The sequence below is a fragment of the Pistacia vera genome, unplaced genomic scaffold (assembly GCF_008641045.1).
Source record: "Pistacia vera cultivar Batoury unplaced genomic scaffold, PisVer_v2 Contig341, whole genome shotgun sequence".
Lineage (NCBI taxonomy): Eukaryota > Viridiplantae > Streptophyta > Magnoliopsida > Sapindales > Anacardiaceae > Pistacia > Pistacia vera.
In genome coordinates this window covers 765,802-779,586 of record NW_022196159.1, presented here as the reverse complement: position 1 = coordinate 779,586, position 13,785 = coordinate 765,802, and the positions used below count along the sequence as shown (strand labels likewise).

Genomic DNA, 13,785 nt, shown 5'->3' with positions numbered 1-13,785 from the left:
TAAATATCATGTTTGATAAATACTAAATGTGTTCCAAGTAGTAATAATACATGTTCATTTTTTATGTTTGCCAAGATTTGTAAAATTGAAAGTCCTTCTATTGTAATTACCGGTAGCTTGTGTCTTTGTTTGAAGATGTTTCTTTTACGCAGCACTTGTTTTGAGTTAGATTGTATATATAGAAATTTACATTTGCAATTGGATAGATAAGATCGATATGAATTGTGTATAGCAATATATAATAATTGATATTGTAGATGTTAGTAATATTTACATCAAGTGGATTGACTGTAGATTTTTATTGCTAGTTTTAGTAGCTCTGACAATGATTTGCTGTAGTATTTCTTGTGGTAGTTGTAAGAAACTTGTTTTCTGTACCGCTAAAGAAGAAGTAGTATGCTTCAGCATTATATAGATATATAGACTATGGTTTACTTCTCGATTTTATTCTAATTTATGCCGTTATCACATATTATAACATAATTTGTAAAAATTGATTAATTTATGACAGGCTTGAGTCCCATCTCACACTAACAAATCAATCCTCTTATTCTTTCTTAATAATAATCTTCAAGTGATCAAGTCCTAAGAAAAGATTTTAAAAATAAACTCCATTTAAAAATAAAATAAAATAAATAATTAAATACATGAAGACTTATGATAGAAAGAAAATACCATCACAACTTGAAGATGGTTTTTTTCATTGTCAACTGCGGTCAGCACTTTTGAGGAGGGAACTGAGGAATCAACTTCAATAATTGTTTATCCTTTGAAACTAGATCTGTGACCATGGACAATGTGTAATCATTTGGCATCACATTTCTGTCCTTCATTTTGTGAAGAAGTTCAACCGCTTTAGCTTCCTCATTGTTTTCTAAGAAACCTTGCATCAGAATATTGAATGTAACAACGTTTGGAGCAAAACCTTTTTTTACCATATCCGATAACAAATCATACGCCTCTTGTAGTTTCTCTTCTCGAACAAACTCATGGATCAAGATGGAATATGTCACAACATTTGGCATTATGCCTCTTTGAGGCGACTTCTGGAATATCTCCCAAGCAATTTCGATCATTCCCTTTTTACACAGTCCATCAATGAGGCAGTTGATGACTCCAATATCAATCTTAAAATCATAATACTCCAAAGTACGAAACCAAGTTGCTGCCTCCAGAACACGGTCATTCTTCGATAGACCATCAATCAAAACACTAAATGTAAATGAATCAGGAGCGACATTATAAAGTTTCATCTCATCAAATAGTTTCTGTGCAGTTAGAACCTTATTTAATCGAAAATATCTACTTAACAAGGCGTTATATGTAAATGCTGTTGGTCTAATTTCCATTAAAATCATTTTCTTGTACAGAAACATAGCTTCCTCTTCCTCGTCTTCATCCTTGCTAATGGTGTCGATCATAATATTATAACTGTCAACGTTAGGCTTACAACCCATACTCTCCATATGGTCCAGCAGATAGATTGGCTCATCAAATTTATGACGATCTGGTATAGGATCATCTCTTGTCAGCAAGCAATAACCATCAATCAAAGTATTATAAATATCTGTGTCTGGTTGCAAACCTCTAAAGATCATCAATTCAAACAATCGAGCAGCTTCCTTCATCTTCTTCTTCTTGCAAAACCCACTTATCATTGTATTATAACTCAGTAAATTACGCTGCAAACCTTGGTATTCTATCTCATTAAACAAGCCTTCAGCCTCCTCCAAATTTCCCACAAGACACCAGCCCGAAATTAGAGAGTTAAACACAGCCACATCTGGCTTAATTCCCTTATCCTTCATGTCCAGAAACAGTTCTTTCGCCTTGTCCACCAACCCATCTTCACAAAGACCATGGATAATACTACCATAAGAAACAATATCAGGCCTGACCCCAAACACAACCATTTTGTGGAACATCTCCGTAGCCTCCGAACTCCCATTCTCCAAAAGCAAACCTTTAATCAAAGAAGTCAAAGTCACACCATCTGGGCTAAAACCCTCCCTCAAAATCCTCCCAAAAGCAACAAAACCATCACAAACTCGACCCACATTACAAAGGCAATTAATCAAAGTATTCAAAGTAAAAAGATCAGGCAACAACCCCATTGAATCCCCTCGCTTGTAAAGCAAAATGACGTCTTCATAAAACTTCTTCTCAGCAAGACTTCCAAACAACTGATTGAAAGATGAAATTGGTGGTTTGGGTTGCATATGAATCATTAAAGAAAAGAAATAGCGTGCTTCATGAAGACTGATATTACCTTGTTTACAATCTTTTTGAAGGAATTTATCAAGCCTCGCTACCTCCTCAACGTTATGTACTGAATCTTGTGGTATAGTTGTAATCGCTCTACCTGGTTTTTTGAATGAAGAAGGAGAAGAAGAAAAACGACGTAGGAAGATTTTGGACGCCATTTGAGTATTGGCGGTATCTAGGGTTCAATCTGGGTTAGTCTTTCGTGGGTTTAGGCTTAAATAATAGAAGAGAATCTCACTGGCAATAAGAGGGGGATAAAGTATTTATGTGAAACCTGTAGGGGTCATATTATAATCTAATGCTACCCTTTCAAGCTCTTCTCACTGCTCTTCATATATAAAATTTTCCATGCTCAGTTGATGCTTTCTGGTTACTAAATAAAAAGGAAATACTAACAAAAGAAAAGCAACTTTTTTCTACTTTATTGGAAAAAAATCTGACCATATCTTCATTCTTTGAAAAGAAAAATATTTTTGATACATTTTCGTTTCCATTAACATATCCTAAATATTATGATCTTACATTGGGATTTCACACCCACCATGTAAGATACTTAACCTTAGGGCCTCTCTCACCTATCATGTTGGTAATTTGAAGATATCTTCATTCTTGGAAAAGAACAATATTTTTGATACATTTCCTTTTCTATTAATATATTTTAAATGTTATGATCTTATATCAGGATCTCACACCTGCCAAGTACGATACTTAAGCCTATGGCCTTTCCCACGATGAGGCTGGTAATCTGACGATATCTTCATTCTTGGAAAAAGACAATATTTCTGATACATTTCCTTTTCCACTAGCATATCCTAAATGTTAAGATCTTACATCGAGATCTTACACTCCCCAAGTAGAATACTTAAGCCTAGGGCCTCTCCCACCTATCATGTCGGTAATCTGACGATATCTTCATTTTTTGAAACGAACAATATTTTTGATACATTTCCTTTTCCATTAACATATCTTAAATGTTATGATCTTTCATCGGGATCTCATACCCGCCTAATAGGATACTTAAGCCTAGGGCCTCTCCCACCCATCAGGCCGGTAATCTGACGATATCTTCATTCTTGGAAAAGAACAATATTTCTGATACATTTCTTTTTCCATTAAAGCATCCTAAATGTTAGGATCTTACATAAGGATTTCACACCTACCAAGTAGGATACTTAAGCCTAGGACCTCTCCCACCTATCAGACGGTCTTTTGGATTGGGCTCTCCCTTAGACTTGAGTTCTTACATTAGTGCTTTTCGTTGAAAGTTGAGCTACGGAAAGGGCTATCTATAGGTTAGATTAAGATGCAGTGGGCTCTTTTTGGGAGAGAGTGTTGCATCAAATAACTTATAGGTGAGTAAAATCGTTCAAAGGGAGAAAGGGCTACCGTCGAGTCAGTGTCGATAGAATAAAAACCGTCGTGGACGTCGGCTCTTGAAGGGTGGTGCAATGTTAGGATCCCATATCAGGATCTCATACCCATCAAGTGTGATAATTAAGTCTAAAACGTCTCTCACCTATGAAGCCGGTCATTTAGGTTGGGCTCTCCCTTAGTCTTGAGTTCTTACATGCACTAAATCTTTTTCTTTTTTTTTTTAATGAGAGTTAGCTCTCCCCATGTACGGGTTACGTGATTTAGATGCACAGGCTGTATTTGAAGATATGAAGAGGTTAGGAATAACCCCAACAATGAAATCCCACATGCTACTGTTATGTGCCTATTCAAAGACAGGCAATGTTGCCAAATGTGAATACATCTTAAACCAGATACACAAAGCAGGGCTCAAGCCAGACACTTTTGTAATCAATAATGTATGGCCAGTTAGGCCAATTTGAATAATTGGAGGAAGTCTTAAATGCATTGGAGAAAGACCATATGCAGCTGATATCAGCACATACAACATCTTGATCAATGTATATGGACGTGCAGGATTCATCGAGAGAATGGAAGGGCTGTTCCAAACTCTTCCTGCCATGCAAAAGTTTATTGACATATCCTAAATGCAACATTTTGAAGAAATGATTTATGCTGGTTGTTACCCAGATGGTGGAACTCTTCTCTCAGCTTGTTCAAGTGAAGATCAAGCTGCGCAGGTTTTCACCAACTCTTATTTTGCCCTTCAAGCCATGTTAAAGCTGGTTACTTTCTTCACACCTATTTTCAATCTCATCTTACTAACATCATCCCATAACCAACAAGATATGATTCGGTATGTTGCTCTCTTCTTACTATTTGCGTAATTTAATCTCAACGCCGTGTTTTATTTATCAGAAATTTGCTTTGCCAAATACAAGCGGTGCAAGTCCAACTGTCCTAACTTCAACATCGGGACTCCTTACAGTATTGGTTGGAGCTCATGTTGGGCCGGACTCCTTACAGTGTTTGCTATTTTCTGAAGATCTGAACTCCTTGTAAGATATAAGTCAATTTAGAGAATCTTCAGCCTTCAAAAACTTTGAAGTTCAAGTGGTTGGGTGGATGAAAAGTTACAGTGATAGGCAGAAGGAAGTGTGAAAATACCTGAGGTGAGGTGAGCATCCATATTGGAAACAGTAGGAGATTTAAGCCAACAAAACCATTGCAATTAAAGAAATATACAAGAGTTGCAGAAAATCAGTTTATAGAGATAGTATTTAGAACCTTAAAGTTACAGCTCAGTCATGGATTCAATAACAAGGCCAACATAATCATATTACCATCGGCAGTAACAGGAACATATCATACATCAGTTATAGCATAATTTACATGTAGTTACTAGTCAACTAATACTTTCCCTGAGTTACTGTTTTCATCTTATAACACACAAGGTTCAGGAGCCCAGATATGTCAAAGCAGAAGCACAATCTTCCTCCAGCAGCTGCTTTACTATGGTAATGTGATCAATCATGCCTTCATCCTTTCCTTTTGCCAGCCAAAAAAGAGAATCAATTAAGTAGTTGCAACAACAAAATTCACATGCAAATTCCTCTTAACTCTTTCATTATGGATAACCAAACCTATTGCATAAAAATATAAATCAAACTATCTAACAACCTTCAACCGCCTTCCATGCATCCCAGTATCCCTCCACTTAAGAATTTGCAAAAACTGTAAATAACTTATTCAAGAATTACTTACCTTGACGAAACATGCCTTCAAATTTCGGCTGGCCTCAATAGAAACTGAAAATGCTTCGGCCATTGACTTTGGACTTCTTCCCTCTGTGTTCGAATACAAAAGCCCTCCCCAATGTTGGTTTCCCTCTAATGGCAAGTGATCGACAAAATATACATCTACTGCCCATGTGGGAACCTAACCCAGGCACCCAGCACCATTTCGGTAACAAACACATCAAAAAGATCTAAGGATTTATATGTCCTTAGACAACATAACATACACTTAATTACGAGACAAAAATATTTACAACCCCATCAACTTTATTGTTTTAGGGGTCAAAGGGTGGGCGGTAGACATTACATTCTTCCAGTATGCGCAAGACATATGGCCTCCTAAGTGACTCTGGCAACCCCATGAAAACATCAATTTTGTACTGATCCTTGCACATTGCCTCAAAAACATCTATCATCTGCATTGGGGTTAAAAGTCCCAAGTCTTCAATAGCTGCAAACAAACGCTGACTTCTATCCTCCACTTTGTCAAAAGATGCGGCAATCTTTTCTATTGCTCGAGAAGCAACCTCACACGTATCCCTCCACTTCCGTATTTGGTCCACCATTTCAGAGATGCCCTCCTCACTAGAAGTCCTATGAGTTCCACTAGCTCTATGTCTACTCCTATTCTTCAGCAACAAGACAATCATCGTAAAAACTAGCATAGCGTTTAGGGCTTCCATCAAATGAAAATACAACATCATAAATGTCAATAAATGCTTCTGCCTGTTAGTTAAACGAGCCATTTCTGTTAAACATAAGCCACAGGGGAACACTGGATTACTGTCATATTTGAAAGGAAGAGGACATAACATACATTTCAACAGAAACCGCAACCCCTACGCACACATGGGATGGACAACTTGGATTGGATATTAAATTTGTTATTATTGTATTTATAACGGGAAATATAGACATAAAGAAGAAAGTCATAACTGTATATATGGTAAGATCAGGAATAAAATTAGATAAAATCCAAGGTTCAATTGTTATATGTATATATTTACCGTAGTGTTATGAGAATGAAATCCTGAATCAGCCCCGGAGAGGAATGGACTCACTTATGATCCTAGGTGGTTCACTGAAACATGAAGGCAGTGTTAAAATGTAATAAAAACACTGTTAGGATGGTTATTGATAGGTGCAGCAACAATAGCAGCAGTGTGAACCAAATGAAATGGAGAAGTTGTTTGACCAACATTTGTAATCAATTGCAACAGATGAAGACATCAAACTGAGTTCAACTGTAAAATAAATAGGAAAAAAAAAATGACACGATCTCTTCTCAATAACAAAGTGTGAAAACAGTCACAACACCCATGCAAACAGCTCCAACATCCTGAAAAGATGATCTATATCCAATTTCACAAGAAAAAAATTGTTATCTATAGATGTATTTATTCCAAACTAAATGTGTTATGTATAGATGTATTTATTCCAAACTAAATGTGTTATGTATAGATGTATTTATTCCAAACTAACTCAAATAACTCAAACCAGGGAACCTTTATGCATAGCTAATAACCAGTCAGATAAATTATGGAATTAGATTTCACTTCAACACTCATACATCAAGCTTAAAACTGAAAGAATACTAGTTAAGCAACGGGATATAGCGTTTACTTGTTGTCAAGCCAAGTTTATAACAAATAAGAGAAACAAAGCTGCGCATCATTTGCGTACTTTTAGCATCTTCAAAATAGTAAAGACATACATTTAATTTCACAAGCAAAAGGCAGGTCCAGCAGCGGCAGCAAAAACAAAAATTATACCTAATCAAAATGATGGCCAGGAATCCGAATATTCACAGCAGGAACAAATGAAAGCCAGATTTTCTCTTTCTTCGAACAAGAGTGTTGGAAACAGCTGTAACAAGCCAAAACCTTATTAATTACAATGGGTTGGTACAAAGAAAGAAACAGGGTACTGAAATTTCAGCTGGAATATTTACCAAGTGCTTAAAAATGTAGATGGTTGTATGCTTTATGAAGACCTTTACAGGTTTGTCGTATATGCTGCAAAAAAAGTTGGAAAGATTCAAATACTAATTGCCCAATTTTGTTGTAATGAAAACATAACATACAGAAAGAGTCAAAAATCATATAATTGGCTTAACATTGGAAAACAAAGACAGCTTTACAACTGATTTGTTCTTTCATTGATGATGCTCATAGCTAGCAAACCAGTCGTGTTTATGTCTATGAAAAACGCAACAACTAGAGTTGATGCAGAGTTCAACTATTAAATTAAGCTTTCTTCTAGCTGCATATTGTGTAGCTTATTAAGGCACTAAGTTTATTATTTATGTGTCATCTGAAAAGAAGCACACAATTTCTTAACTTAGATTATTAATCCTATATATGTATATGAACAATATAACCTGTCTTCAATCAGCTGGTTGTATATATATGAGGACGAGGAGATCTGAATTACGGGCAATCTGAAGAATATTTAAACCAATTACAACATAACTTTTTGTGATATTGCATTAACCAGTGTTAATTATCTTTCATGTTCAGCATCGAGCAAAGAATCACTCCTTATCAAATGACAAAAGAATGGTGACTACAACTGTTAAGGCTATGGTTTGGCTTATAATTAAAGAAACAGAAAAGGAAATAAAAGAACTCGGTTGTAGTATATTATGCACCACTCATATATAGCAAGCAGGGCTGCTGATTAGCTAATAATTTAAAGAGTTTGATATTAACAATGTTAATTAATTAAAGTATGTTATTGAATTAGAAGTGTAGTTACAAAATGCACCGGGATAATCAGTAGTGGTTCGATTTTCATGAATATCATAGAGGTTTGAATCGAATTGCTACATAATTCTTGGAATAACAAATTCTTTAAGGGTGCTTTCACTTCAATGAAACATCAATGCTTCAGTTAATGCAAGCAACTAGCAATCGATAGCCATGCTAAATGATTTTGCTCTATTCTCAATTTGAAAGATTTAGAAGACACGTGGAAACTGCTCCAACATCCCTAAAAGATGATCTATATCAAATTTCTCTTCAAAAATAAAATATAATCTGCGCTGAAAAGATCTATTAGTTCCTCATTTAGTAAATGCAAGGACCCTTTCAGCAAACGTAACCAGCAGCCAGATTAAAAATGGATATAGATTTCACTTCAATGCCCAAACATCAGGCATAAAAATGAATAAAACTTATTGATCAGCTGGATATAAATTTCACCATTTAACAAGCCTACTTTGCAACAAATAGGAGACACATAACTAAACATCATTTCCTTAGTTTTAGCATGTTCAAACTAGTGAAAACACACATTTAAAATCACAAGCAAAAGGCAGGTCCACCTGTGGCAGTAAAAACAACAAATTAAACACTTCAAACAGTTTAGCAAGCATCCGAATACTCACAGCAGGAAGAAATCACCGCAAAAACCTCTGACCTTCTCCAACAAGGCTGCAGCCAAGAATCTGAAATACACAAAAACCAAATTATTCAGTATGGATTGGTACAAAGAAAGAAACAGGACACTGAAAAATCAGCTGGACCTTTACCAAGAGGTTATATATATGTAGACAGTGCTATGCTTTATGGAGAATACCACAGGTTTGGCTTATTTCCTGCAAAAACAGTTGGAAAGAGTCGCATCTAAATGCCCAATTTGCGAATAATGGAATCATAACATGCAGAAAGAGTCCAAACTCATCTAGTTGGCTTAACAACGGAAAGATAGACAGATTACCAACTGATTTGTCCTTTGTTAATTCTGCACATAACATAGTTAAGGACCCGAAGCTGAAAACTAGATGAGTACCTTGATTCGGAGGGAGGAGACGGCAGAAATTGAAGGAACAATGACGCTGCGCTTGGAAATGAAGACTATTCACGGAATCCGCAGAAGACGCACTCAACCTGATCTGAAGATCAAAGCAAGCTCAAGTTTAAAGGGAAATGCAGCTGGAGTGCAGTGGAAATCCACATTGTACGCGACAAATTCTGGGTTTGTGCTCGATTGAACTGTGAAAAAGTGGGAAGGAAAAGCAAAGTTCGAGTTCAGCTACGGAATATAGCTGGGTAACAATTAATTTGGTAGACGAAGAATAAATGACTTAGGTGGGATTTGGTGAGTAATAAATTTGGGTTTTTTTTTTTTTTTTTCTGTTTTTATAATCGGGGTGTAGGATTGGCCTATCGCGCGTCTCAGCTAATTTCAGAATTCTTACACGTGGATCTAGGTGGGCTCAAGATGATTGGAACAGAAAAGTTAGTGGAGATAGCAAACATTCTTGGTGGTTAAATCAATCTTTTGAGATTAAAAAATTAAACTAGGGGCATAAGTGTCTAATACATTTTTTTTTTTGTCTAAAGCTAAAATTAAAATTGTCCATGATAATTCTCCTAAATGGTTTAGATAACAAATGTATTATTATTCTAAAATTTTATTAATAAGAGATAAAATTATAATAAAAATAAAATTATTAAGTAATCTGATAATAACTAAGAAAATAGTGGTATTCATATTACTACATGAATAACAAGCAGTGATTATTATTGATTTTTTAAGATTATCAAATCTTATATTACTTATCAATCAAACATAGTAATGTCACTAATATAAGATGACAATAGTCTCATATGTTGAAATGAAGCGTAAAAACATATGAACAATTTTAAGCTTTAATAATTAATTTATAAAAATGTGTACAAAAATAATTAATTTGTTTTAAAGCATAATATGGTGTCGGTTTTTTTTTAATATGTTATTCATCAATACTAATTGAGTAATGTAATAGTTTGTAAATGTACATTCTAAGATACGATGAAGCATGACTTTTTCCGCGATATATGCACGGACAAAAGTATACCTAAATATATTCTTAAAGTTGTTAAGTATAATTACCAAACGAGCAAAATCAGAAAATGAAAATGGTCATTGTTTTCTTAGTTTTTAATAAGGAAAATAGTTTTTTAATATTGTGTTAAACCCGCTTTCTAATTTGGAAAATATATTAGGATACAATTAAGGTTTTCGAAAATTCTTTTTAGAGTACAAATCAAATACTGTAAAAATACTCAAACTTACATGCATGTGTTTCAATAAGGAAAACGATAATGCCATCCTTGAGGTTTGGCTTAAGTAACGCTTTAGTCTTATATAATTTTTTGGTAGCGTTTTAGTCTTTGTCGGTAACGTTTTGTCTCTATCATTAGCAACTTCAAACACCAAAATGTTGCTAACAGTAGTGATGGCAATGGGTCAGGCCGAGACCGGGTATCCCTTGGCCTAGGCCTAAGCCCGACCTCATGAAAAAAGCTCAAGGTCGTCACGGGTATGATAGGTAAAGTCCAAGCCCGACCAAACGAGTTTTTTGTAATCTCAAGCTTGATTCAAGCCCGCCCATTTTTATAATATGAATTTTTAAATATTAATAAATTTTAAAAAAAAATTTATATTTTTAATTCTAAAAATAGTTTTTAAATATTTATTTATTTTTTAATACTCATCAAATGGGATGAGATTAGGGTTTGGGAAAAATTGGTATATATATGTAGGATAATCTTCTAATTAAATATATAGTATAAATATAATTTAGTAAAATTAATACTAAAATTGACGGGTCGGGTCGAGCTTGAAGACGTACCCAGGCTCGGCCCATACCCGATATAAGGCCTTAAAATCAGGTCCGAGCCCAAGACCGTAAACACCGAATAAAGCTCGACCTTTTCAGGCTAGGTCAGGTACCCGAAAATATCAAACTTATTGCCATCTCTAGCTAATAGGAACCAAAACGTTACTAAAACATTCTATAAAAACTAAAGTGTTGAAGTCAAACCTCGAGATGAGAATGTTATTATGTACTTTATTTTTTTTCCTCCTAAGTTACCATATGAGCGTTGGAATTGGCTTTCGTTGTCGCATGCATGATCTCTCCAACTATACGATATAATCCTCAAGAGGCAGAGATACATTTGCCATGTGGCCACAAAATTTTTAAAATTTATTGAAAAACTATATTTTGTTCCTGTAAATTCACATTTTTTCCTTTGGCCACCCAGTTTTCAAAAATTACATGTTTTCCCCCATATATCATATATGTGTACACTTCTCATTTTCTAACCCCTGAAAATTTTCTAGCTCATCCCTGCTTGAGCTTCAAATTTTTTTTTTTTTTTAAAATATATAGACATTTATCAATTTCATCCTTATCATATCATACCTCTTTTTGTCCCCCTTAGTTTTTAAACTTAAAATTTGGTCGTCATAAATGTAATTTTCTTTGGCCCTCTCATTTATTAAATATCAACGTGGCTCTCTCATTCATTAAATATTACATTTGGACCCACTATCGCACGTGAATGTCCCTTTACGTTTTGCATGGATGTTTGGCGGGGCACCGAAAGGTAAATCAGATATGCTCTGATACCACTTGTCATGAGTTGGGAGTTTAACACCCAAAAGACCCACTATCACATAAAGGACTCCACCTTATAAGTTCAAGACAACCTTAATGCGCTTCTAATGTGAGATATGTGATACTATACTTTTTTTAATAATAATTTAAGAAGAGTATTTAATTTTTTCTGCTAATTGTGGTCGCATTTCAAATTATATATGTATATATGTAGTAGCTTTTAAATTCCTTTGAATGAAATTGAAAATGAAACATAAGCTTACGGATAGGCCATAATAGTCCAAGCAAAAAGAGACATATGGAAAGGGCCAAAAATAAATAGCTCTTTTTGGATATATGCCATTGGGATTTCACCAAGTCATACTTATGAAGTTTAAAGTTTTGAAGGAAGCGTATTTAATTTATGAAATTGACAACACATTTTGACAACAATACATAAATTTTTTTTTATTTAATTTAATTTAATTTTTGTTTGGATAATAATAATATTATTGGAAATGAAGGAATGAAGCTTTAAAAATTGCTTAAAACACCTCTAAAATTCATTTTTGTTAATGAGAAATTCAACGCTATTTTATATAGATAAGATAGATTATAAATTTGTGAGATTATTTTAAAAAACTATATATATATTATATATATTAAGTTTGATTATTTTTGCGTATAGTACACCAATAGGGTTTTTGCAATGTATGGGCTTGGGTCAAACGCCATTACCCGACCCAATCCAATTGGGACAGGCCACAGTGATACTTAATGGAGTAATGGTGATAAAAGTTGGGATTATTTAAAGGTGATAGGCTTGAGTCCATCTCACACTAATAAATCAATCCGCTTATTCCATCCTAAATTTTTCATATAATATATTTTAAATATAACCCTTATCAATAATTACTTTCGAAACCATTAATTGACTCGTTATTAACTATTTTAGTACAAGAAGTCGACTTTCAGTTGAAGGAGTTCGATAGTTCTGTCTTTCAGCAAACTCTGCGTCTGAAAACATCTAGAGAGTATTTGGAATCAAAAGTAACTTAATCACAACAAACAACAAAAATAGTAAAGAGAAAAAAACACGCGCGATTTATCTTAATTCACTCAAATTAGGTTATGTTTAACAGAGTTAAATTATTATAATATTTTCTTACCTCTCTCAACAATAAATGATTTGCTATGAATTGTTAATCAATCATACAAGAGAATAACTTGTTTGTGTCATCCTTACACAAAACGAACCCCTTATGTTGAAGTGGTTATCAATTTCAACGCCGCCGACATTTGAAGTGTATATAAAAATCAATTTCACAACTTTTTATTATTTTAATCTAAAAAAGTATTTTTATTAGTTTCTTAAAATTACTTTTGGATTACAAATCAGATAGAACACATTTCTTTGTAAAATCCTTAATGAACTTTTGTTTAAGTCAATGAGTTTGCTTGTGAGACAAATAATGAGAGAGGACATCTACTATACAATGCCAAATTCTTTCTTGCCACTTAAAACACACAAACTTTTCCTCTATTTCTAGTCGATATGTTCATCTTATTCCTTCATATGATTGGATTTTCTCTCACACTACTCACTTTGAATGACAATTAACATGATTATACGAGAGTTAGTATTGAGCATCCCAATTTAAGTGAGGAGTAATGGCAGTGACTTACGGCGCTGGTGTCTCTCTTAAGGATTAGTTGAACGTTGGTGAAAAAAATAATAATAATGTTATCAAAGATTGTGCATAATACTGGCGTAAAATACATTACCTCAATAGTGTAAATTGACTCGTGACAGTGGGTTGTTACGTTAGTCTTCTGAGGATAGTCAAACCTTAGTTACAAAATATGTTATTGAGAGATCAAATTGTTGAAACCATGATACTAATGTAAGATAACATTACCTCAATAGAGTAAATTTACTCGTGGGGGTGAGTTGTATGCTAGTCTCTCAACGATTAGTCGAACCTTGGTCCCAAAAAAAAA

At 34.3% G+C, this 13,785-nt stretch overlaps 1 protein-coding gene and 2 long non-coding RNA genes across 3 annotated transcripts; all 3 read right to left on the bottom strand.

Annotated features, from left to right (window-relative positions):
- Positions 1–716: 716 nt before the first annotated feature.
- Positions 717–2,423, bottom strand: LOC116138493 (pentatricopeptide repeat-containing protein At1g63330-like). Its single transcript, XM_031424202.1, has one exon. The coding sequence runs from the start codon at positions 2,421–2,423 to the stop codon at positions 717–719; it is 1,707 nt and encodes a 568-aa protein (XP_031280062.1).
- A 2,445-nt stretch (positions 2,424–4,868) lies between these two features.
- On the bottom strand, positions 4,869–5,995 carry LOC116138503. The gene is made up of 2 exons (XR_004129295.1): positions 5,383–5,995; positions 4,869–5,166 (listed from the first exon to the last, which is right to left on the bottom strand). It is a non-coding gene; the product is annotated as an uncharacterized LOC116138503 (long non-coding RNA).
- Positions 5,996–6,004: 9 nt separating this feature from the next.
- On the bottom strand, positions 6,005–9,505 carry LOC116138502. Its single transcript, XR_004129294.1, has 7 exons — positions 9,207–9,505; positions 8,947–9,012; positions 8,803–8,862; positions 7,366–7,429; positions 7,187–7,280; positions 6,422–6,495; positions 6,005–6,162 (listed from the first exon to the last, which is right to left on the bottom strand). It is a non-coding gene; the product is annotated as an uncharacterized LOC116138502 (long non-coding RNA).
- Between the last annotated feature and the right edge of the window lie 4,280 nt (positions 9,506–13,785).